The sequence below is a fragment of the Scyliorhinus torazame genome, chromosome 10 (genome assembly GCF_047496885.1).
Source record: "Scyliorhinus torazame isolate Kashiwa2021f chromosome 10, sScyTor2.1, whole genome shotgun sequence".
NCBI classification, from domain to species: Eukaryota; Metazoa; Chordata; class Chondrichthyes; order Carcharhiniformes; family Scyliorhinidae; genus Scyliorhinus; species Scyliorhinus torazame.
This window is the reverse complement of record NC_092716.1, coordinates 57,845,850-57,872,382: the sequence shown is the minus strand read 5'-3', so window position 1 is coordinate 57,872,382 and position 26,533 is coordinate 57,845,850. Positions and strand designations below refer to the sequence as shown.

The 26,533-nt window shown below is 47.2% G+C and overlaps 2 protein-coding genes across 4 annotated transcripts in view; both read left to right on the top strand.

Moving 5' to 3' along the window:
- Positions 1-20,051, top strand: part of LOC140384820 (ninjurin-1-like) — a 66,928-nt gene extending 46,877 nt beyond the window's left edge. Inside the window, exons 2-4 of the mRNA XM_072466791.1 lie at positions 6,280-6,432; positions 7,287-7,387; positions 19,881-20,051. Of these exons, the coding sequence (XP_072322892.1) occupies positions 6,280-6,432; positions 7,287-7,387; positions 19,881-20,028 (402 nt within the window). The 3' untranslated portion in view covers positions 20,029-20,051. The remainder of the gene's footprint in view (positions 1-6,279; positions 6,433-7,286; positions 7,388-19,880) is intronic.
- A 5,411-nt stretch (positions 20,052-25,462) lies between these two features.
- Positions 25,463-26,533, top strand: part of vstm2b (V-set and transmembrane domain containing 2B) — a 186,995-nt gene continuing 185,924 nt past the window's right edge. Inside the window, exon 1 of one of the 3 annotated variants that reach the window (XM_072518167.1) lies at positions 25,463-26,215. In XM_072518167.1, coding sequence (XP_072374268.1) covers positions 26,143-26,215 — 73 coding nt within the window. In that variant the 5' untranslated portion in view covers positions 25,463-26,142. The remainder of the gene's footprint in view (positions 26,216-26,533) is intronic. The other 2 variants (XM_072518168.1, XM_072518166.1) reach the window with 2 other exon arrangements.

Sequence of the window (26,533 nt, the reverse complement as noted above, 5' to 3'; positions counted from 1 at the left end):
GTAGGGGACCATCCACATGGGTGGGTCACAATGGGGGTTGGGGGTGCGCTGAGGGGGCAACCAGTGGGCAACCACTCGTGGCACCAACATGCCAACATCTGGATCATGTGTGTCCGTTCTGGGGGCAACCCTTGTCCCTGCCTGTCTACCTCAATGACCACCCATAACCCCCACCGACTGCTGAGCCTCTGACTGCGCGGCTGAAAGCTATTGCTGATAGGGAATTGGCAGTCGTGGTGAAGTGAGCACTGTACACATGCCAAGTGGATTCCCGTGGGTGGGTGGGTCATGTAGCATGTGGTTATCATTCCCTAGCATCCCAATCACAGCCTGATGCCTGGACACTGTGCCTGAACACTGCAGGAGGCAACACCACACACACATCTGAACACCCAGGGGATGGGGCGCAGCTCCAGGGCCATGCCCATGGCCGGAGGTTGGGTGAGTGCCATGGGGGAGAATGGGGGGGGGGGGGAGATGCCTGGAGAGATTGGCAAAAGGTCCGGGGGACAGCCGGCACTGTGGAAGGAAGTCATATAGACTTCATAATGGTTGTACGAAAAGTTGTACAAACCCCACTCCCGATGGTGCCACCCGCCCCCCCTCCACCCCGCCAACCCCCACTTCGCCTCCCCACCTCCTACCTATCCCCCCACCCCCTCCCCCATAACCCTGTGCCCACAGTGATCCTCAACGTGCTCGGCCCTCCTAGCATTACCACTATGTCTTGGTGTTTCCACAGGATGCACATCAGAGGTGGAGGCAGCCAGCTGCTTACCTCGACCCGTGGCTTTCGATGCCCCTGGCGGATGTCCTCTGGGGGATCTGGGGCCAGAGAACCCCGGCTCACTTGTCAGCAGCACACGCAGAGCCATGCCGCCCTGTCCCGTGTGCTAACTTCGCGATGCAGCCTCATCAGACGGCTGGAATGTGGGAGAGCTGGTGGCCACTGTCGCCACTCCATGGAACGGGTCCAGCCTGCCATCCAGCGGTCCCTCCTACCAATCGGTGCTCATAAGGCCCTGGGGTTCACTTTGGGATGGAGAGGCACCTGGTTCGAGCCCCGGCTGCCCCTGCATCATCTGGCTCTGCCAGCCCTGGTGGTTGCCCATGGTCTGCACCACAGTGCCGACACCCTCGGCGATTCTCCTCAGTGACTGGGCCACGCTCTGCAGTGCCTCAGCCGTACCCACCTGCGACTGGGACGAGCTCTGCAGCGCATTGGCCATGCCCACCTGAGAGCGGGACATGTCCCACTGAACCTCATCAAGGTCAGCCTAGTACTAGGTGACATCCTCCGGTGAGTCGGACATTCTGCTGAGACCCACAGTCATGGTCGTCGCCGACTGCCCGACGCCTTGGACACCTTCACTCATGGTGTCGACATCGTGCACCAGGCTCTTCACTGTGGTCACCACCCTAGCAGTGTTGGCCTCGGTGCCACTCATTGCCGGCGCCATCTCCTGCGCCCATAGCCTCTGGGACTCCTCCAAGTGGCTGTGGATCTGCTGCAGTGATGCTGACATCTCCTTCTGAACGTCCAGGTTGATCCCTATCGACTCTATCAGCACCGGGTACCTCTGCACCACAGGCTCAGCATCTGTCTGGGACCCAGCTGGGTCCTGGGATCCGGCAGCCCTCCGACTGCTGTCTCACCTGGAGGGTTCCTACCGCCACCTGATCTGTATCACCAGCGGTGTGGTGCTCACCAGATTGTGCCCCAGAAATCTGTTCACTAACATGTCCCACTGAGGTGTGTGTATCTGCGCTGGTGGAAGGTGGGGATGACAGCTGTGATGCGACTACGGCGGCATCCTCGAAGCTCTCCTCCAAGATGTTCTCCTCGGAGTCAGGAGAGGGTGCCGCCGGGATGGGCCAGTGCAGCCGGCTGGAGGATCTGCGGGAGAATGGAGATGTGGTTAGTGGGAGGGATGGGTCAGCCAGTAAGGCAATCACTATTCACGTTTGAAAGGTCCTACGAGTGGAGCCCAGTGGTTCCTCACCTCTCCGGCATCCACCAGCCTCCGCGTGGCTGACCGATCTGTCCTCGGTCACCCCAGTCACATCCAGGACCCGCTCCTCGAAGGAGCTGAGGATTCGTATGTCCGGCACCACTCCACAAATCTGGGTCCTCCCTCGACGATTATGGGAGAACCTTTCCTGAGGAGACACAGAGAGGGCATCGTTAGCCATACGCGTGGTTCACAATGGTGGGAGAGGGGGTGCGAAGAAGGGGTTGGGGTGGAGCTTGAGGGAAGTGGGGGGTGGAAGAAGGGTTGGGGTTCACATTTGGAGTTGTGGGGTGGATGCTCCCTTTATTGGGGGGTAGGTGAGGGGGCGGCAGTGGTGTCTACTCACTCATGCTGCCTGGTGTAGATTATTGACCTTCTTATGGCACTGAAGGTCAGTCCTCCTGGTCACACTTGCCGATCTGACGACAGCCGCCACCTCATCCCAGGCAGCACTGGCTGCCTAGTGGCTGACTCCCTGGGACCCTCGGGGGAACAGGACATCCCTCCTGGTCTCCACGCTGTCTAGCAGCCTCCCCAGATCAGCATCTCCGAATCTTGGGGCCGGTCTCCTGGGCGCCATTATTGCGAGCTGGCTGGGGTTGGCTGAGTAAGTGCAGCTTAATTGCTGATCGACCTTGTTAGCACGAGGCTAGCGAGCGCAGACCCGGCGAATCAGCTGGCAAGTCTTCATTTGTGACGAGAAGCCCGAGAGGCTTTGTTAAGTGGGCCAATTAATGTTGAATTGCGTTGCCGGCCTCACTGGGCCGAGCGCCGGGATGCTCGTGGCAATTTCCGCTTGCTACCACTCTTTGAAATTTTTCCAGAGAATTGCTACCAGAATTTAAAAATCAGAGGCCAATCGCTTAAGGCAGAGAAGTGAAGAGTTTCTTTCTCACAAAGGGTCTTCCTCAGGGAGCAGTGGAGGATGGATCATTGAATTTATTCAAGGCAGAGTGGGGCAGATTTTTGACAGACAAGAGAGTAAAGGGTTATGGGAGCAGATGGCAAAGTGGAGTTCAGACCACAACCAGATCATAGAATCATAGAATTTACAGTGCAGAAGGAGGCCATTTGGCCCATCGAGTCTACACCGGCTCTTGGAAAGAGCACCCGACCCAAACCCACACTTCCACCCTATCCCCATAACCCAGTAACCCCACCCTACACCAAGGGCAATTTTGAACACTAAGGGCAATTTATCATGGCCAATCCACCTAACCTGCACATCTTTGGACTGTGGGAGGAAACCATAGCACCCGGAGGAAACCCACGCACACACGGGGAGGATGTGCAGACTCCGCACAGACAGTGACCCAAGCCGGAATCGAACCTGGGACCCTGGAGCTGTGAAGTAATTGTGCTATCCACAATGCTACCGTGCTGCCCATCAACCCACATCTCATTGAATGCCGGAGAAGCTTCGATGGAGCAGTTTACTCCTGTTCCTGAGTCATATGTTTCTATGAGTAAAATGGCATTTTCAAATTTGTGATTCACCCACTTTACACCAATATTTTTACATTCCATAGTAACATTTCAGAACTTTCCATTATCATTTGCGGCTTAAGCAGTGTCAATGAATGAATATTATAGATGTATCATGATCAGCTTTCGTTCATTCATGCTAATGACATTAAACCAAAACTGTGCACTGCTGCCATCTTATGAGTGGACTCTATAGGCGCGATTTAATGGCCACGTTGCACTTAAGCGAGCACGATGAGGCCATTAAATAGCGGGAAAGGCGAAAAACGAGACCCATGCCGGGCGCTAATCCATTTGTAATCTAACTGGTCTGCTCCCCTTGACGAAATCCAGATCTCGCTTTTAGCATGGCTAGAGGCCAATAATCACTTAAGGCCTATCTCCATACCATTAACGGGAGCGACCCCCTATCTAACGGCCTCCCAAGATTTAACAGTCTCCCCAGCAAGGGGTCACACTGGGGCCGATTAGTACTCCTTTTTAAAAACCGGCGGAGGAGCTTCTGCGGGGACCCGAGGAGGTGAGTAGCCATCTTCGCTCACAGGCAATAAACCTGGGGGCACTAGGTTTGCTGACCCTATGCTTGGAAGGGATGGGGGAGCAAATGGGGGGCCGGCATCTGTCGGGGTGGGCCACAATGGGGGTGGAGGTCACGGAGCAGGGGGATGGTCGCCCATGGTCTAGGCTGGGGGGGGTCTAATCGCCCAAGGGTCTGCCATGCCCACTCCTGAATCATGTGTACGCATTCCCAGAGCAACCCCAGCTCCTGTCTGTCTGCCCCACTGACCACCCATAACTCCCACTGATCATGGAGGCCTCTGGCTGCATGGCTGAAGGCTATTGTTAATTTGGTGGCTGTCAATGTCACCGCGGCATTGAACCTCTACACCTCAGGATCATTCCAGGACTCGAGTAGGGTCTTGTATCATAACTCATAAGCTACAGCCCACAAGTGCATCCGTGAGGTCACAGATGTCCTGTTTGCCTGGGCAGCTAACGATATAAACTTTGACATGGACCATGCCCACCAAGATGCCCAGACAACAGGATTCTCCTCCATTGATGGGATTCCCCAGATCCAGGGGCTAATAGATGGCACACATGTCGCCTTGCACTCATCGACTCAACAGGGAGTGCTCTACATCACAGAAAGGGTTTCCACTCCCTGATCACCCAGCTCTTGTGCGACCACCAGATGAGGATCATGCAGGTGTAAGCATGCTTCCCGGGGAGTGTGCAGTCAGACATCCCCGGCCTCTTCGAAGACCACCCCAGGATGACCGGTTGGCTCTTGGGGTTAAAAGGTATCCACTTAGGACCTGGATAATGACGCCAGTATGGAGGCTGGTGACCAATGCGGAGACCCGATACGACGAGGCCCATGAGGCCACCTGGGCTGTCATTGAGCGATGCATTGACTGCTCAAAATGCGGTTCCGGTGCCTCGACCGCTTTGCTGGTGCTCTCCAATACACCTCCCAGAGGGTTGCCCACATTATGGTGCTCTCCATACCCAGCAGAGGGGCGGCGTGATGGAGGTGGAGAGGGAGGAAAATGTGGCCCCCTCTGAGGAGGATCAGGACGAGGAGGCGCCGGACCAGGAGCGGCTGAAGGACAAGCCCAGGGAGGACCCACGGGACCAGCCAGAGGATGGACGACAAGTGGCAGCGGCGAGGGTCCGGAAAGCCCAGAGAGTGAGGGAGGCCTTCATCCTCGCCCGCTTCACATAAGACGTGGCCTCATCTGTCAGTGGGAAGGATGGTTCAGTCTGTCCGGCATTAACAACTAACGTTTGACAGGTCACCTGGGTGGCTGCCAGTGGATCCTCACTCTGCGACATGCCCCGACCTCCACATTGGTGACAGATTTGTCTTCTGCCACTCCCAGCACCTCTAGGGCCCATTCCTCATTGGGAGTGAGGACTCTGATGACCGGCACCCCGTCACCAATCTGGGCCCTTTCCCATAGGTTGTGGGCCAACTTCTCCTGTGGTGAGATCGTTAGCCATACACGTGGTTACTTGTGGGGGCGGGGGGAATGTGGGGGAATGGGAGCTATGGGAGGGGGTTTGGGGGAATGGGCCAAATGGGGGTGGGGGTGGGGAGTATGGGAGAGGAGAGTATATGGTGGGGGGGGGAGCATCGGGCGTCCCGTGCAAACTCACCCGAGTGGCCCTATGGAGGTCCTCCTGGTCACACTCCCCGAACTGATGGCCACTGCCACTTCCTCCCAGGCGGTGGTGGCTGGCCTGTGGCTGATACTCCTGGAACCTCGGGGAACAGGACATCCTATCCGGCCTCCACCGCGTCCAACAGTCGGCCCAGGTCGGTGTCACCAAAGCAGGAGGCTGGACTCCATGGTGGCCTGGCTGCGAGCGGAGTGGGCTTGGCAGTGCAGAAGCGGTTTAAGTGCTGCCATAACTTCTTAGTGGGCAGCTGGCAGGTACGCTCCCAAGCAAATCAGCCGGTGAACCATGATTTACGGCAAGAATCCAATGGGACCTCATTAATTGGACCAATTAACGTTTTATAGCGGTGACGGTCTTGCCGGGCCGAGTGTCAGGGAGCTCGCTGCATTTCCCACTCGTTACCACACTCAGAAACATTTTCATTAAATCGCACCCGAATGAAATCGGCCATTTAAGTACGTTTGGGTAAAAGAAGAAACATAGTTTAAGGTGTTTTATTGCAGTGAGTTTGGATTCTGTTCCAAATTCTTTAGACTACTATTTCAACTAAATTCTGAAATGATACACTGTATTTACTGTCTATTTTGTGTTCCAGGTAATAAGGAACATCAACACATATGCCAGAACAAAGACCATTGCTCAGGGCTTTCTAGATATAGCTCTATTTACTGCAAACGCATCACAGATGAAACATCTCCTGCAACAAGGCCCAGGAATCCAGTTTTACTATTTCCTATTTGTTCTGTTGGTGTGTATGTGAAAAACTCTATTATATAATGCTGTTGATGTGGCTTTAGGACCCACTGTTTAGGATCCATTGAATGTGGTGGTACAAATATTGAAAGAAAATCACTTTTTTTCTGCAAACTATGAATTTAACATTATGTCATTGTAAACCACATTTGTGGTCATATAATGACTATTGGTAAAGCAAAGTCATAATTCCAAAACCCATCACAGCAAATTGTGGAATTGAATTTAGTAAAATCCTACATTTGTGGGATCAAACCAAAAAAGTGATCGTCATAGCTGCTGGATTGTTGTATTCCTCAGGGCAGGAAATTAGCACCCTTACCCGTTCTGATCTACCTGGCTTCAGTCCTGTGCTACAGGCCCAACTCTTAATCCCCCTGGATTGCCGGGGAATTTCAATCAATGGAAAAAACAACTACAATGGCATTTATGGATGGGTAATCAATGCAGCCTTGGCAGTATCACGCACATCACCAGACAAATTTTTTTAAAAACTTGAGTTGGTTCTATTATTTATTGAGAGGTTTGAAGTAGTAGGGGGTTCAGTTATTCAACGTTTGTTGAACAACCTTTTAAAAATGAATTAAATTGTCAAATAAGACAATCCGTTCCCTCTCAAGCTGTTTATTTGTAAGAAATGTGTGGACAGAAAAACACAATCCATTCTAAAACAGAACAATGGTACATTTAAAAATGCTTCAAGGGCATTGTGCTAAATGAAAGTATGTTTCAATGTTAAACCATTATTATATCTGGCGTGATGAATGTTAAATGATATAATGGGTTTTCGACATTGTCACACACTGCTGTACATGTTTTATCCAATGTTAATATTTGTTGTTTTTGCAGTGCATCTCCATCATACTTCAGTTGATTGTTGCAGCCCTGTTAATTTATAAAGGATCAAAGAACATAGAATGTGATGATCCCGAGGGCAGGCTCAGTGACAGGTATATTGATTCTTACCATATATGTGCAGCTTGTTCTTTGAAGATTTATCTAATCTTTCACTTGGTAGCCCATATATTCAGATTTCACTTAAAACAAACAAGAAAGTTCTCACGTAATACGAATGTCAGTGGAATAGCTGAATAAGAAGGTGGGGCAAAATGAGAGGACGGATGTTTCCAATGCAATTCCCACAAAATCAACCAAACCAACACAAAAGATCACGGAATCTGAAGGAAAAGTTATGTTTCTGCCTTTTTTTGCACTGGTTTAAAAAATATTGCACTGGAACTTAGCCCTCCCCACAGAACTAGCCATGTCACAGTTAGAAGTAATGAGCACGATACACTTTTGATAATTGTGCCAATTTGCAGGCTTTCAAGGCGGGTATCATATTAAGTTGCAATTTTAGACCCAGGGGCACTAATAGATGTCTTTTAAATGTTTTCAAACATCAAAATAACTTAATTTATACATGGACTGGCTACTGTATACCAATGAAACTGGTAAGTGGTTTGTATAGTTCTTTTTAAAGGCACTTTCAGTTATTTAAGATCTAGTTACTCACACCAGGTGCTGTGCTAAACGTATTTTTTGTGATAAATCCTTTTTCATCCACATCATAGAGTTACCACTCTGAAATACACCAAGGAATACTTTAGATGCAAGAAAAATAAAACAATTACATCATTACATTTGAGAAAGTTGCCCATTTGCGCTGCATTTTATGATGAAGTTAAGTTTGTGATTTTGACATGCAAAAGGGCCTGAACAGCAACTTGAACCGTAACTTAGTTTTGGAAAACCAGTGCAATTTTCAATGCAATTTGTGCCCTGTTTGCCAATTGTGCCCAAAGTGAAAACTCTGGGCCATGATTCTTCTCCGGCAGGATTCAGACATTTTCCTCATAGTTCCACGAACTAAAGGATTCAGGATTAATTTATCTCAAGCTATTCAAAATTTGAAGAAAAGATAAACTTACACTTGGGCACTTTTTGTGTAAATTATCATTAGAACACTCAACCAATTTACCAAGTAATGAAAATGTTCCCATTTGTAGAGCAAATTCACATTGCTTCATTTCAATCCACATTTTACAAAATTGAGGGCATTCTTTCAAATGTGTGATATCATTCAGTTTTTTTTTAAATTCCAATACTAAATGTAATTTACCATGGGGAGGCAGTGGTGTAATGGTGTAATCCAGAGACCCAGGGTAATAATGCTCTGACCTGTGTTCAATTTCCACCATGGCAGATGGTAAAATTTGAATTCAATAAATATCTGAAATTAAAAGTCTAATGATGACCATGAAAACTTTGTTGATTGTCATCAAAAAAAAAAACATCTGGTCAACTAATGTAGAGAAGGAAATCTGTTGGCCTGACCTGGTCTGGCCTACATATGGCTCCAGGTCCACAGCAATGTGGTTGACTTTTAAATGCCCTGAGGAATGGACAACAAATGCTGGCCCACGACACCCACATCCCATGAACGAAAAAAATGTATTGATGAAATGCTATCCAAAATGGTCAGTTTACTTTCCACTAAGTATATATGAAGATTGGTAGCATTCTCTTAAGCAGAAGCTATGGTGCTTAACAGAAAATTTTGGCCTCAAAAGTAGAATGAAAATATCATGATTTGATTCATTTTTATCTTCTTTGCTCTTAGTTTGATATTGCAGCAAAGTTTAAGCAGCTTATTCATATAATAGAACCATAGAATTCCTATAATTCAGAAGGAAGCCATTCGGCCCATCAAGTCTGCACCAACCCTCTTAAAGAGCACCCTACCCCATAATCCCATTAGTCCACCTAAACTGCACATCCCTGGACACTAAGGGGCAATTTATCATGGCCAATCCACCTAACCTGCACATCTTTGGACTGTGGGAGGAAACAGGAGCACCCGGAGGAAACCCACGCAGACACGGGAAGAATGTACTAACTCTACATAATTACCCAAGGCCTGAATTGCACCCAGGTCCCTGCTGCTGTAAGGCAACAGTGCTAATCACTGTGCCACTGTGCCGCCATCCCACCCTCAAAGAGAGACTATTCCTCAAAGACCAACTGAACAAGAAAATGTTTCCACATGTGACCTGTCCTCATAACTTATAGGAAATCAAATCTTTTGTGTGTAATGTATTTTGTTAAGATTTGGTCCGTGCTGCATGTTCCACGTTTTTGCGTTGGAGAGTTATGTTCGAACTGGAGTAAAGGAATAATTCGGAGAGGTTTGAACAAAGATTGACATTGCTTATGTGATCACTGTTCAATGCACAATGACCTCGAGTGAGATTTTGGAAAAGCTGCTTATGATCTTAAACTCTCTCCCAGACCAGAAAAAGACATTAGCCAAGAAAGTGCATCCCCCTAGGACAAAACTAAATCTGTGAGCCTGGGTCTGTGAGGAGTAGTTGCTTAAAGTAAGAAGTAGGGTTGTGTGCAACCAGAAAGAATCACTGCTAATGACCCAGAAGGGAAACTGTATGGGAATTTGAAATGCAAGTGCCTGGGCTCAGAAGTGCATAATCGCAGTGAATGGCAGCCTGGAGTAGGAAGATAACCTTTCTGGTTATGTGGAATGTGCTCATCTGGATCAGAAAGAAAATCTATGTGGAAAACAGCAGAAAAACTACTCAAATCAAGGAGAGATATTTGTGACAGTGAGCTATGCCTGCCAGGGATGAGAAAAATAAATTATGAGGATGTAAAAAGCAGAAACATAAATGTATGAACTTAAAGAGAGCCAGTACTGAGTAGCTGCTGTTTTCAATGGAGAATGTTTAATAGTCAGAGCTGGGCCATGCTTAGAACCAATGTGCTTCACATTTATTGCACAGTACGTGTGCTTGTTATGTTAATCCTTACCTATTGTCAATATTTCAACTTTGTTACCATAAGAGAAAGGCTGGTTTTATTATGTTTTGTAGTTGTTTCAAGGCATGGATAAAACATCAAGTCTAAAAAATCAATGGCCCCAACATAGGGGTGGCAAGGTAGCACAGTGGTTCTCCCTGTGTAGGTGTGGGTTTCCTCCAGGTGCTCCGGTTTCAAAGAACAAAGAACAAAGAACAAAGAAATGTACAGCACAGGAACAGGCCCTTCGGCCCTCCAAGCCCGTGCCGACCATACTGCCCGACTAAACTACAATCTTCTACACTTCCTGGGTCCGTATCCTTCTATTCCCATCCTATTCATATATTTGTCAAGATGCCCCTTAAATGTCCCTATCGTCCCTGCCTCCACTACCTCCTCCGGTAGTGAGTTCCAGGCACCCACTACCCTCTGCGTAAAAAACTTGCCTCGTACATCTACTCTAAACTTTGCCCCTCTCACCTTAAACCTATGCCCCCTAGTAATTGACCCCTCTACCCTGGGGAAAAGCCTCTGACTATCCACTCTGTCTATGCCCCTCATAATTTTGTATACCTCTATCAGGTCGCCCCTCAACCTCCTTCGTTCCAGTGAGAACAAACCGAGTTTATTCAATCGCTCCTCATAGCTTATGCCCTCCATACCAGGCAACATTCTGGTAAATCTCTTCTGCACCCTCTCTAAAGCCTCCACATCCTTCTGGTAGTGTGGCGACCAGAATTGAACACTATACTCCAAGTGTGGCCTAACTAAGGTTCTATACAGCTGCAACATGACTTGCCAATTCTTATACTCAATGCCCCGGCCAATGAAGGCAAGCATGCCGTATGCCTTCTTGACTACCTTCTCCACCTGTGTAGCCCCTTTCAGTGATCTGTGGACCTGTACTCCTAGATCTCTTTGACTTTCAATACTCTTGAGGGTTCTACCATTCACTGTATATTCCCTACCTGCATTAGCCCTTCCAAAATGCATTACCTCACATTTGTCCAGGTTAAACTCCATCTGCCATCTCTCCGCCCAAGTCTCCAGACAATCTAAATCCTGCTGTATCCTCAGACAGTCCTCATCGCTATCCGCAATTCCACCAACCTTTGTGTCGTCTGCAAACTTACTAATCAGACCAGTTACATTTTCCTCCAAATCATTTATATATACTACAAAGAGCAAAGGTCCCAGCACTGATCCCTGTGGAACACCACTGGTCACAGCCCTCCAATTAGAAAAGCATCCCTCCATTGCTACCCTCTGCCTTCTATGGCCTAGCCAGTTCTGTATCCACCTTGCCAGTTCACCCCTGATCCCGTGTGACTTCACCTTTTGTACTAGTCTACCATGAGGGACCTTGTCAAAGGCCTTACTGAAGTCCATATAGACAACATCTACTGCCCTACCTGCATCAATCATCTTAGTGACCTCCTCGAAAAACTCTATCAAGTTAGTGAGACACGACCTCCCCTTCACAAAACCGTGCTGCCTCTCACTAATACGTCCATTTGCTTCCAAATGGGAGTAGATCCTGTCTCGAAGAATTCTCTCCAGTAATTTCCCTACCACTGAAGTAAGGCTCACCGGCCTGTAGTTCCCGGGATTATCCCTGCCACCCTTCTTAAACAGAGGAACAACATTGGCTATTCTCCAGTCCTCCGGGACATCCCCTGAAGACAGCGAGGATCCAAAGATTTCTGTCAAGGCCTCAGCAATTTCCTCTCCAGCCTCCTTCAGTATTCTGGGGTAGATCCCATCCGGCCCTGGGGACTTATCTACCTTAATATTTTTTAAGACACCCAACACCTCGTCTTTTTGGATCACAATGTGACCCAGGCTATCTACACCCCCTTCTCCAGACTCAACATCTACCAATTCCTTCTCTTTGGTGAATACTGATGCAAAGTATTCATTTAGTACCTCGCCCATTTCCTCTGGCTCCACACATAGATTCCCTTGCCTATCCTTCAGTGGGCCAACCCTTTCCCTGGCTACCCTCTTGCTTTTTATGTAAGTGTAAAAAGCCTTGGGATTTTCCTTAACCCTATTTGCCAATGACTTTTCATGACCCCTTCTAGCCCTCCTGACTCCTTGCTTAAGTTCCTTCCTACTTTCCTTATATGCCACACAGGCTTCGTCTGTTCCCAGCCTTTTAGCCCTGACAAATGCCTCCTTTTTCTTTTTGACGAGGCCTACAATATCACTCGTCATCCAAGGTTCCCGAAAATTGCCGTATTTATCTTTCTTCCTCACAGGAACATGCCTGTCCTGTATTCCTTTCAACTGACACTTGAAAGCCTCCCACATGTCAGATGTTGATTTGCCCTCAAACATCCGCCCCCAATCTATGTTCTTCAGTTCCCGCCTAATATTGTTATAATTAGCCTTCCCCCAGTTTAGCACATTCATCCTAGGACCACTCTTATCCTTGTCCACCAGTACTTTAAAACTTACTGAATTGTGGTCACTGTTACCGAAATGCTCCCCTACTGAAACATCTACCACCTGGCCGGGCTCATTCCCCAATACCAGGTCCAGTACCGCCCCTTCCCTAGTTGGACTGTTTACATATTGTTTTAAGAAGCCCTCCTGGATGCTCCTTACAAACTCTGCCCCGTCTAAGCCCCTGGCACTAAGTGAGTCCCAGTCAATATTGGGGAAGTTGAAGTCTCCCATCACCACAACCCTGTTGTTTTTACTCTTTTCCAAAATCTGTCTACCTATCTGCTCCTCTATCTCCCGCTGGCTGTTGGGAGGCCTGTAGTATACCCCCAACATTGTAACTGCACCCTTCTTATTCCTGATCTCTACCCATATAGCCTCACTGCCCTCTGAGGTGTCCTCTCGCTGTATAGCTGTGATACTCTCCTGAACAAGTAGCGCAACTCCGCCTCCCCTTTTACATCCCCCTCTATCCCGCCTGAAACATCTAAATCCTGGAACGTTTAGCTGCCAATCCTGCCCTTCCCTCAACCAGGTCTCTGTAATGGCAACAACATCATAGTTCCAAGTAGTAATCCAAGCTCTAAGTTCATCTGCCTTACCCGTAATGCTCCTTGCATTAAAACATATGCACTTCAGGCCACCAGACCCGCTGTGTTCAGCAACTTCTCCCCGTCTGCGCTGCCTCAGAGCCACACTGTCCCTATTCCCTATTTCTCCCTCAATGCTCTCACCTTCTGACCTATTGCTCCCGTGCCCACCCCCCTGCCATACTAGCCTCACTGCCCACCCCCCTTTCCTCCCACAAGTCCCGAAAGATGTGCTTGTTAGGTGAATTGGACATTCTGAATTCTCCCTCTGTGTACCCAAACAGGTGCCAGAGTGTGTCGACCAGGGGATTTTCACAGTAACTTCATTGCAGTGTTAATGTAAGCCTACTTGTGACAATAATAAAGATTATTATTATTTTCTATGACGAAGTTTGGGAGCTGTTGATGTTGAGATTGTGGCAGGTGTTGATGTTGGGGGGGAGGGGGGGGGGGGTTCCAGGCTACAGAGTGGGGAGCAGAGTTTTAGTCAGGAAACCAAACTCCAATTTTTAAAAATTAATTTATGTGATGTGGGCGTTGCTGGCTAGGCCTGCATTTGTTGCCCATCCTTAATTGTCATTAAGAAGATGGTGGTGAGCCACCTTCTTGGACTTCTGCATTCTATGTGGCGTAGGTGCACTTACAGTGCTGATAGGGAGGGAGCTCCAAGATTTTGACCCAAAGACAATGACGGAATGGTGATTTATTTCCAAATGAGGATGTTGAGTGACTTGGAGGGGAACTTCTAGGTCATGGTGTTCCCATGTATCTGATGCCCTTGTCCTTCTAGATGGTAGTGATTGTGGATTTGCATGGTGCTTCTAAGGAACCTTGTGTGAGTCGTTGCAGTGCATTTTGTAGATAGTGCGCTTCCTGCCAGTGTGTCAGTGGTGGGAGGATTGAATGGTTGTGGATGAGATGCCAATCAAGTGAGCTGCTTTATCCTGGATCATGTTGAGCTTCTTAAGTGTTGTTAGAGCTGCACTCATCCAGGCAAGTGGGGATGTTCCATCACACTCCTGACTTGTGCCTTGTAAATGTTGGGGGCTTTGGGGGGTCAGGAGGTGAGTTACTCATCACAGAGTTCCTAGCTCCTGACCTGCTCTTGTAGCCAAAGTTTTTATATGGCTAGTCCAGTTCAGTTTCTGTTGATCACCAGATACTCAGAGATTGGGTGTGGATAGGGGTCAGTGCAAGATCAGGATGGTGGCGGGAGCTGGGATAGCGATGATGGGAATTGGAGGGGGAATCATGGAAGTGGCAAAGCTGGGTTGAGACAGCTCCTCCTGGCCTGCAAGTAGTGTGCTAAGCTGATGGATCCAGCTCTTCACTTCCTTTTACCTGTTGGTTTTCCCAAGGCCCACGAAACCCAACTAACATAAGTTAAAAAGAGAAATCCTATTTAAAAGAAGGCATGTCACTTCTTTAATAGATTTCCGTGAGTGAATCTGAGGGCCTGTGTTAAAATAGCCGTTAAAACTAGTGTCCCATGGGTTTGAAGCAGTTGGATTCTTGTTTCAGGCGTCATCATTTTAACTTCCCATCCAATTCATTTTTTTAAAAATATCCAATAATTTTTGATATCGCTGAATGTATTAGTTTTGTGTTTAAGAAGTCTGAATTAGGACGGCTCAACAACAGCTCCCACTGAAAATTCAGAGGCAAAAATATGATACAACACAAATGAGTTGACAGACAATGGTCCATATTTGATAACTTAATATCACTACGACCCACAAAAAGAGGAATTTAGTCATAATTTAGTGTTTGTTTTTTTGTTCATTTTTTTGAAACCTCTGTGATCTAAAATAACAGTATTGAACAGTTATTTAAAATTTGTTTCTTCATGTTACATAATTTTTTGGACTTTATGGAATTTATTGAAAGGTATTCAGGCGCTATTTGTGTCCTTATTTTTTTTTGATGAATACTTTTCTGAAATTGGCCCCTAGATATCTGGACAATTGATGGAACTGTAATGGCAGTGCAGGAACACTTTTATACTACAACACCTCAACAAAATAAAGGGTCAGCAACTTTTGCCACTGTCACCAGAAAAATTACCTCTACAGTGATTTTAAAGTCACTGTTAAAATCTCTGGGGTGTGAGGAAAATGTACGTGACTGAAACAAATTAAGTCTCAACAGCTTCATCAGGGTGGCAAGGCAGAATCATTATTCAGGAGAAACAGAGGCGATAGAAAGATTTTTTTAAGGCTAAAAGAAAAGAAAACCCATGAGTTTGATGTTGGATGTGTTTTGTAGAACGTTAGAAACTGTGGGTGCACCTACACTACATGGACTGCAGCGCTACAAGAAGGCAGCTCACCACCACCTTCTCGGGGCAATTCGGGGTGGGCAATAAATGCTGGCCAGCCAGCGATGCCCACATCCCGTGAGTCCTTTAACAGCAGTTCATGTTTGCTGCTACATCAATAGCAATGTATTTGCCATTGAAAAAATACTAAAGTCACTGTCTAAGTGACTCACGTTACGCTGAGTCAAGTAAGACAAAAAAGATTGCAAGTTAACTATAATTTCCTAACACCATTGCCCAGTTAGCTTCAACTGTAGGCTTTGAAAATGAGGAATATCTAAATTTAAGGCACATTAAAATGTTAAATTAAAATGTCACTTACTAAGAGATAGCACAGTGCATTCTACCGATAATTGTGTTCACTATAATCTCTGAGGCATTGAAATCATGCTGTGCAGTATTAGTAACTCTGACATCAATGTGTATGTGTGAAAATGCCTCTGTTCACTGCATTAGCAATGATCCAATTAAAATAAAAAAGTTATTAATACTGCATCCAGCATTCTAAACCTCAAGAATTGTTTTTGTTGAGTTTCCATATTATACTGGCTTTATTTTAATTCTGGTACAAAGCTGAGTTTGCAAATGTTAACATGTGTCACATTTTAAATGTTGAACATGCAGCTTTTGGAACTAAATATGCAAAATCAAGTGCAACTATTATCAATTATTGAATGTTATTTGATCTGTGTGGTGCCTATTTTATTGTTCGTATCGCTGATGCAAAAAAGCAACTATTACCAAACAACCTGCATTTTGTTGGATATAATCTCAGCGTATCATTATTCCATAATTACTGTTTTCAGACAGCTTAGCAACTGAGAGCAAGGCAAGGCCAGCTGGGCCATATTACAGTGCTATTCCCATCAGTACAAAGATCTGCAGGTTAGGTGGATTGGCCATGCTAAATTGCCCTTCGTGTCCAAAAAGGTTAGGTGGGGTGACTGGGTTACGGGGATAGGTTGGAAGTGTGGACATGGGTGGGGTGCTCTTTTCAGAGGCCGGTGCAGACTTGATGGGCCGAATGGCCTCCTTCTGCACTGTACATTCTATGATTCTATGATACACACTGGTCAGAGAAAACTGAAACCTTTATAACTAAAGGTTAGGCAAGATGCTGAATGGAGCCCCCATAAACGTAAAGCAAGAAAACAAAGATCGATGACAGTTGGATTATGAGCATTATAAAAATACCTTACATGAATTTCCAATTCCATCATCAATCACTACTAAACACCTGCTCCATAAAAGCATAATCTTAAGTTCAGCAGTAATGAGTGTTAACAATGGAAAGTAGTATGTATGATATCACCACATCATTACAATCTGCAAAGTGGACATATTGAATGTTGGACTGAAGTAATGTGAAACTTTGGATCAGTGAGAACGTGAACAATTACAGATCTCCTGGTGTTTCCTGTCTACAGTATATCTTGCAGACGGCAAACTAAACTGTGCAGGGTAATTGGCTTTTGAACCAAGTTTAGATCTTAAACTTTTTCGAAAGAATGTTGAAGTGTGTCTCAAGAAGAAAATGACCTCTCGCAACCAGCATGGTATTTCATGCCAGCATGTTCCATGAATATGTGAGAGACAGAGAGAGAAAGAGAGATAGTCCAGTTCACATAGCAGCTCATTCATTTTGGCAAAACCTTTGTAAGATTTTTGATATCACTATCTTCACATAATAATTATTTTATCACCACGATAGAATTGTACAATGATTTTCAGCTAAGTGGATACCCAACTATATCTCCCGGCTTTTTACTGCTTTGTATTTGGACATGTAAATCTTTTAACTGTGGTCTCAGCACAAAGCTACTATTTTACTCCAGGGTGTTTGTAAAACAATTGCTGTGTTAATGGAGCCTAGAATGAGAAATCTTGCAAGTGGATGCACTAGATATCCTTTGAATTGTGTGGGAAATTAAATTATTTATTAAATGAAGCTGATAGAGGTTCTGCCAATTTAAATTAGATGCAGAAGATAGGCCTGATTTAATATTTTTAGTGATGCCACTAAATTGTTTTTGTGCTCGATGCATGAACAAATATAACAGTACGTGCTTAATCACATTAAGTAATGCTATTACGTATTGATTTATTTGATGTTGTGACATTGCTGGGGTTTTGCGGCTGACTAGTTTTGAGGGTTGGGAACATTTTAATTAGACATATTAGAGAAGAACTTTGTGTATTATTTTCAGTGAATGATAAGATTTGTAAAGACATTTTCGCACGGTCACTGCACAGGTAGCTTCCTCCATTGTGGATTTGCAAATTCTACTTGCGCTCTGATTAAAACGCTATCAACAGCATACTTTGAGCATCTAGTAGCAATATCAGGCAATTCCTAAGCATTCTCAGGATGAGTAAAGCAAGTAACTGGTGAACAATTGAGAGACGTTGTTCCTGCCCTTCCTCCCATTCCATGTTAAGTATGTTAAGAGTGGGGGGTACGGTAGTACAGTGGTTAATATTGCTGCCTCACAGCTCTGAGGATTGGATTGGATTAGATTTGTTTATTGTCTCGTGTACCGAGGTACAGCGAAAAGTATTTTTCTGCGTGCAGCTTAAACAGAACATTTAGGACATGAAAAGAAAAGAACAGATGTAATAGGGCAACACAAGGTGCATAATGTAAATACCTAGACACTGGCATCAGGTGAAGCATACAGGAATGTAGTATTAATCAGATCAGTCCATAAGAGAGTTGTTTAGGAATCTGGTAACAGCGGGGAAGAAGCTGTCTTTGAATCTATTTGTGCGTGTTCTCAGACTTTTGTATCTCCTGCCCAATGGATCAGGTTCGATCCCGGCCCCGGGTCACTGTCTGTGTGGGGTTTTCCCATTCTCCCTGTGTCCGCATTAGTCTCATCTTCACAACCCAAAAGATTTGCAGAGTAGGTAGATTAGCCGTGCTAAATTTCCCCTAATTGGAAAAACTAAAACAAAAGATGTATTATGAGCAAAGTTGTCAAAGAGGCCTGCCCTTGGATCATCATCGACCTTGGGGCTGGTAATGGGTCATAGGCAGGCAAAGTGCCACGTTTGCTGATGCCCTTGTCCTGGGCTGCCAGCCATCAGTGATCTGTAAAATTAGGTGCGTGGTTACACTCTCTTGCCACATCCGCATGCCTTTGACAGGCCTGCACCCATCGAAGACACAGATCAAACTCTATCCTTGAAAATCCAAAGGCAACATCAAATGATAGAGACTCGATGATAACATATTCTGCCACTTTCTCCTGAACTGTACTAAATGTTTCCCAGTGACATGAGTTAAGAAAATCACTGTTATGAACCTCAGCTACTCCTCTCCACCAATGTCTCTATCCCCCAAAAACCCAGTTTCATTCCACAGCAGATTGAACCTTTTCAGCTCGTTATTCTAACAGTCTCTCTCAGTGAGGCTGTTAATTTAATGGGGATTTTTTTTTCCAAACTGTGTATAGGTTTGTGTTGTGTATCCAAACTTGACAGAGATTAGGATTGTATTCACTGGAGTTCAGAAGAATGAGCGGGAATCTCATAGAAATCTATAAAATGGTAACAGGACTAAACAGGGTAGATGCAGGAAGGATGTTCCCGATGGTGGGTATGTCCAGAATCCAGTCTGAGGATATGGGGTAGATCAGTTACGACAGAGATAAGGGGACATTTCTTCACCCAGACAGTGGTGAGCATGTGGAATTCTCCACCACAGGAAGTAATTCAGGGCAAAATGTTAGAAGCAGTTAGATTTAGCACTTAGGGCGAAGAGGGTCAAAGGATATTGGGAAAAGTGGGATTAGGCTATTGAGTTGGATGATCAACCATGATCATAATGAATGATGGAGCAGGCTCGAAGGGTGGAATGGGCTCCTCCTGCTCCTATTTTCTATATTTCTCTGATTGGGTTGAGAGTGCTCATTGCACATGGCTGCACCTGGTGACAAAGGTTCCTGGTAGCAAAATGGAGACAGTCATCCAAAACCTCATGGACAAACCATCAGTTGATTGCAGGGATGGTCGGGTGGGGGATCATGCCCCTGCCACACACCCGCGCCACCCCACCCCCCAACTTACTCTGCCACTGGGTCTACCACCAGATATGTCAACAATAAATGCTAATTATATTTAAATGCTGGAACTGGTTACAGTGCTTCCTTCACTCCAGGTAACGTAAGGGATTTAGGACCTTTCATTCAACCTCCAAGTGTAAAACAAAGTCAGCATGTCTTCCGCCATGACCTTGATGCATTTGATTCCTTGCTCTTCACTCTTTGTTTACAGAGTACATCTGCTGAATAATATTGTAACCGGCCTGATCCTGGTGATCACAGCTGTCAATGTTTTCATCACTTCATTTTGGTTCAGCTCTCCCCACTCCACGCCAGAGGAGCAGCGCCTCAGTCAAGTTGACACCTGTACTAACTGTTGACCATTGCCTGTGCATACAATAAAACCGGCGGCAGAGAAATAAAGTGTAACTTTGGAAAGCAAACGGCTCCAGCACCCCGTTCTTCTGTTTGCGGCCTGTGGATGCTGTCCCTCTGTTGATCATTCTTCTCACTGGCTCTCTCTCTCTCTCACACACACACTGCTGTACAGCACAGGCTTGGCGCCATAACGCTGTTATTTGGGAAGATATTTATATATGTGTTTAGCAAATCATTGGAGAAAGGAATTCTGCGAGATGCATCACTTGCCTCAAAGCTCTGGGAACATAAAACGATGCTCACATTAATCATTAAACTGAACCATTCTCAAAAGGTCAGAGTTAAGAGGTTACCAATTTAAACTTCTTTTTGTCCACATCCGCACTTTGCCGAATTCATTTACAACTCCCTTTGGAAAGGTTTACCTACTGAAGTTTGTACAATTCCTGCTGTGTGTGTGTTCTGGATGATAATATCAGAGGTGTGGGAGCCACTCCTTAGTGAATCCATGTTAGGCCAGACGGTGCGGCTCCAAAAGGCGAGTTTACCCCCAAAGGCAAAAGGCTGCAGACGCTGGAAACATGAGACCAAACCAAAGCTGGAAAGATTCAGCTGGATCAAGGCGGGATTAACTCGATCACTTTCCAGTTCTCCTGCCCACTGCAGCCCCCTGCCACCCCCCCCCCCCCCACCCCCACACCCCACACACACACACTCTCTCCACGAATGCTGCGTGCCCTGCTTAGTGTTATTCAGCAGTTTCTGTTGTAATGTTATATTATCGAATTCGTGCTCCGCCGATTGGTCCGTGTGAGTTTAAATGGCAATACAGCGGCGTGTCGATCAACCCATTGAGCTTCTGAGATTAATTCAAATCAAGTCCTCTGAAGTCATAACCCATGGGGGATTATCAAAAGATTATACTCCCTCGCATAGAAATATAAAATGCCATGGGCTTTACTAGGAAATTTTTTTTTTTAAAAGCAAAACAGCTTAATTTGGAATGTTTGGCTGCAGATTCCCTCCTGCACCTACCTGGTAAATGGCAGTGAACCCCAGGTTAACACTGAAATAAGAGTCCACTTGCAGCATGGTTCCAGTTACCCAGAACCTGCCACTCTGTGCCTGATAAATGCCAATGAGATGGAGCTGAAATAAAGCAGCAAATGTTGGAAATACTCAGCAAACCTGTGGAGAGCTCAGTGACCCGTGTGATATTATTGTCATTCAAAAGTGACACCGCTGACAGGCAGGCTGGTGGATGACGAGCGTGTGTTAGTTCCAGTCCGACAGCAGAGCCCGGTCTCCAGTTGCCTTGGATTTCCCCGCCATTGGGCCAAGACCTTTGCCGTAAAAGAAAACGAATTCTCGGACATCTCAATGAATCTCCCTGGTGGGGTAAGTGAGTGCCTCATGATTCTATGGTTCACCCAGGCCCAGAAGCAGCACAGCCCAGCCGCCAATGCCTATGCGCTGACCCTAGACACAAGAGACAAGACAAAAGAGGCATTCTACTCCAACTCGACCAAACGTTGTCCCTCTGCCGCAGGAGATTCCATGTCACTGGACTCAAAGACCCCAAGAAGATAGACCGACTCAGCCAGCACCTCACAGCTAACCTGACAACGAACAACTAGCCAGAGCCACAGAATGTCCACAGCGCTGGGTCTCAAAAGCCATCGTAGTCAGCACCTGCGAGGAAATGCTCGGTCTCTCAACCAGAAAGCACCAAGATTGGTATGACAAGAATGATCAGTATATCCAGCAACTTCAAGACTGCAAACACAAGGGGCTGGATTCTCCGGTCGCCAACGCCGAACTCGCATTCGGCGGTCAGCCGGAAAATCCACTTTTACGCTGGAATCGGTGGTGGCGCCATTGTTGCGATGCTCCGCCCCCTCAAAAATGGCGTACTCGAGGAGTACACCGCACGCCGTCGGGATGGCTTCAGGCCGTCACCTGAGGACCTCCCCCGCTGTTCCGGCCCCAGTGGGCTGAGTCCCGGGCAGCGCGGGGCGCGTGTCCTCTCAGCTTTCCGAGACCTCACGTGGCGGCTGCGGACTGTGTCCAGCGCCGCGGCAGTCGGGGGAGGAGCCATTCCGCTGGCAGCAGGGGCTTTGGCAGGGGCTGGGGAGACTGGTGGGGCTGGTCCGGGGATGGTGAGGCGGTTACAGGGGGGGGGGGGGGGGTTGGCAGGCCGGCGCCATGCTGTACCGCGCGGCCGCTGCAGGCCGCCACCCTGGACATGCGCAGCCACGGCAACCATGATCTGCATGGCTTCTTCAACTCAATCCGAGTACCCAGTGACCTACACCACTGAGCCAAAAACAGAGAATTGGTCATCAAAGATAGAGAGACAGTCAACACCCACTGGAGAGTACACTTCAAGGACATTCTTGTCCAAGATGTGGAGATGCCGGCGTTGGACTGGGGTGAGCACAGTACGAAGTCTTACAACACCAGGTTAAAGTCCAACAGGTTTGTTTCGATGTCACTAGCTTTCGGAGCGCTGCTCCTTCCTCAGGTGAATGAAGAGGTCTGTTCCAGAAACACATATATAGACAAATTCAAAGATGCCAAACAATGCTAGGAATGCGAGCATTAGCAGGTGATTAAATCTTTACAGATCCAGAGATGGGGTAACCCCAGGTTAAAGAGGTGTGAATTGTCTCAAGCCAGGACAGTTGGTAGGATTTTGCAGGCCAGATGGTGGGGGATGAATAATGTGACATGAATCCCAGGTCCCGGTTGAGGCCGCACTCATGTGTGCGGAACTTGGCTATAAGTTTCTGCTCGGCGATTCTGCGTTGTCGCGGGTCCTGAAGGCCGCCTTGGAGAACGCTTACCCGGAGATCAGAGGCTGAATGCCCTTGACTGCTGAAGTGTTCCCCGACTGGACATGTCTTGTCCAAGGCATGGTCCTCAATTCATGCGCTGTCGATCCCGCAACACACTACCCACTGCCATCTCTGCACAACCCCACGATCTTCAGCATGCAACAAACCCCGGAAAAGTACACGGAGCAGCATCAACCTCTGTACGTGGCCTTCTTTGATCTCACAAGGCCTTCGTCTCTGTCAAACGTGAGGGATTCTGGAGCATCCTCCTCAAATTTGGCTGTTTGCAGACATTCGGCACCTTTCTTCACCTGCTCCAGCATGGCATGCAAGTCGTGATCCTCGCCAATGGATCCAGCGCAGACTCAATAGGAATGCAAACTGGGGACAAGCAGAACTGCATCACTACACCAATGCTCTTCTCCATGTTCCTCGCTGCAACACTCCATCCCTTCACCATGAAGCTCATCGCTGGAGTATAACTAACCTACAGAACAAGCCGGAAACTGTTCAACCTCTGATGCTTCCGGACCAGAACCAAGACCACCCCAACTTCTGTCATTGAGCTGCAATTTGCAGATGACATCTGTGTGTACGCACACTCATTGGCTGAGCTACCAACCAGTGTCGACACATTCACCGAGGAATATGAGAGAATAGGCCTCAGACTGAAGATCCAGAAAACAAAGGTTCTCTACCAGCCTGCTCCTGCCACCCAACACATCCCCAAACATCAAGATCCATGGAGATCCCTTGGACAACGTGAACAATTTCTCATTCCTCGGGAGCCTTTTCTCAGCACGAACGGACATCGACGATGAAATCCAACATCAACTCCAATGCACCAGCACAGCCTTCACCTGAGGAACTGAATTTTTGAAGGCTGAAACCTCAAATCCAGCACCAAGCTCATGGTCTATCGAACAGCCATGGTCACCGGCCTCCTTATGCATCAGAAACACGGAAAATAGACAGCGGACACCTCAAATCCTTGGACAGTTATCACCAATGTTACCTCTGTAAAATCTTGCAAATCCACTGGCAGGATAGGTGTAACACTGTGAACATCCTGGCCTTGGCCAATATCCCCAGTATTGTGGCATTGGTCATGCTCGACCAGCTGACTTACATTTCCTCATGCCTGACACACGACTCCGGAAACAAGTGCTCTACTCCGAGCTCCGCAATGCCGAGCAATGACTAGGAGAGCTGAAGAAATGTTACACGGACTCTAAAAGCTTCCCTAAATAAATGCAACATCCTCACCGACAAGTGGGGATGGTTTGCCCAGGAATGTATAAACTGGAGAAGAAGCATTGCACAGGTGTCAACATCACGGAGTGAAGCACTTGAGAGCGCGCAGAATTCCAAACGTCCCACCCACCCGCCTCACCAGCTGCCCCACCACCAGGACACCGCAGAAACCACCCACCTCCAGTGCCAGCAAGTCATCCTCGCCCTTTATAAAGGTCATTGGTGCCATCTCGGAGCAAGGTGAAGTGGGACAAGAGCTATTTTCAATTGAACAGCCTCTTGATGTTATAGTTCTCAATGCCGTTCCCGTACGATGGCGGGAGTGACATTTGTGAAATGATTCAATAATCATGGCAAGCCTGAGCTGGAGATATCCGACTCACGCCAAAATAATCGGATATTCTGCTTTCGTTGGCAGATCTTATTGTGGCTTATGGCCTTTGAAACAAGCAGCTGCGAAATGAGAAAGAGACCTTGCAAATAAAGGCTGGACGAAATGAGGGGGTTGTGGAGACGCACAGTACATTACTGAGACTTTTCCAAGAGAGTTTGCATCAAGCACCTTAAAGAGACGGGGACGTGTTTAGATGTTAATGTTACAGTTTGGGTAGTGTGATGTGTAATTATTGGTCTGGACCATAAATAACTAATCAGAAGGGGCAAGGCGAATAGCCAAAATTCAAGTTACGAAAATGATGGTATCGGAATGATGCGCTTTATTATCTCCCCACCTTGTCCGTAGACAACAGGGCGAACAGCCTGGACTGGAAGCAGCATTTTAACCGCTGGGTCCATTAACTGGGAAAGAGTCGAGGCTGCCGAATGTGTCACCAACTTTCAAAAAATGCAGCTTCCCACAAACATTGTCTTGTGGGTTGGAGAGAATGCCCTAATTCGTGCTGCGTGCTATTTTCCAACAGAACGCCCCTGAACTTCACCCTGGAAAACACAAATCTGATTGAAATTCGCTCTCTAAATCCTCGCAGCTAAACTCATTCCGGATTAAACTTTTAAAAAAACAACCCAGGCAGAGGCACGGCTCTTACTTATCATCCCCAGGGGCTATCTAAGTGTAGGACCCCTAATGCATCACCATTCAGGATGCACCTTGTTTTGCAAGAGCATGTATGTGTGAGTGTGTGAGCACCCCCTGACTGGGGAGATATTTACTCTGCTCGGCGCATACGGCGCAAGAGACATAATTGGCAATTCGGCCTCCTTTGGGCTGCTTTGCTGCTGCATCCACTACGTGACACGTCAGTTGTATTTATTGTGCGGACAGATTGCGGAGGCTGTTGATGTAAGAACCGTCTCTGCCCCCCCCCCCCCCCCCCCCCCACACTCTCTCTCCTCTGACTGCCTGTTGGCTGAGATTTTCCTGTCCGTCTTTGATCTTGGTGCTGTGTGGAAGCGCTCATTCCTGCTGCTGTTGCTCCGAAGCGCCGGCAGCCCTCTTCACCTCTGCTGCCGCGAAATGCCACCAAGTCACACGCAGCAGCAGCGAGAGAGAGAGAGCGAGTCAGCGAGAGAAGGCGAGACCCCCATTCTGTGAGACGCGCAGGACCCTGGAGGACAGGTTGCTGCCTGGGTGAGCTCTTTGCTGGCGAGCAGACACTTTTGGTCCGCACGGGAATGGGTGCTAAGCAGTCCAGCTCGGAATCATTCCTCTGCCCCCAGCTCCTCCCTGCGGCCACATCCAGCCCCTTCTGGCGGGGCAAGTAACGGCTGCTTCTGATCCCACCTATTCCCAATATGAATTCAAGCAAGACGTGTTTGTGAGGCTGGACGCCTTTGCTCAGATACCAGCGGCTGCGTTCCCAGCGCCAGGGGGAAATCGAAGAGGTCCGATCAAGTTGTCGATCGCGCGTAGTTGCTCTTGAAGGCAGCAGGAGCGAGCCTGGCGATCCACATCTGTAACCTTGGCAAGCGAGGCTCTGTAAACTGGGATGGGGTTGCAGCGTTGCAGAGGGCTTCACATCTAACACTTCGCTGGCGTTTGTTCTGTACATTAAAAGTCCCTATGAGATGGAAAATCGCGGGATCGCCAACATCCTCTATTACTTGATGCTGAACGCGCCACTTTTGCTCTGTGTTCAGGGTGAGTGCTGTTTTTGTAACTGATGGCAAGCATCTTTATCATTGTTAGAGCTGGATGAATATCAATGGTTTTAATCAGGCTGAGTATACTGGAACCAACAAATGAGCCAAAAAAAATAAGAGAGAAAGTGTACGGGAGACGTTCGACTAAAGGGTAGAAATGGCTGGCGAGTGTTGGCTGGATATATTACAGATTTATTCATCTCAATCCCGCTGCACTGGGCGCTGATAATGCTGACGATAGACTCTAAACAGATCTTCACTCATCAGTCTCTGGTTTTAAGAGTTGCAGTGTGTCCTGTTTATAGATCAACTCAGA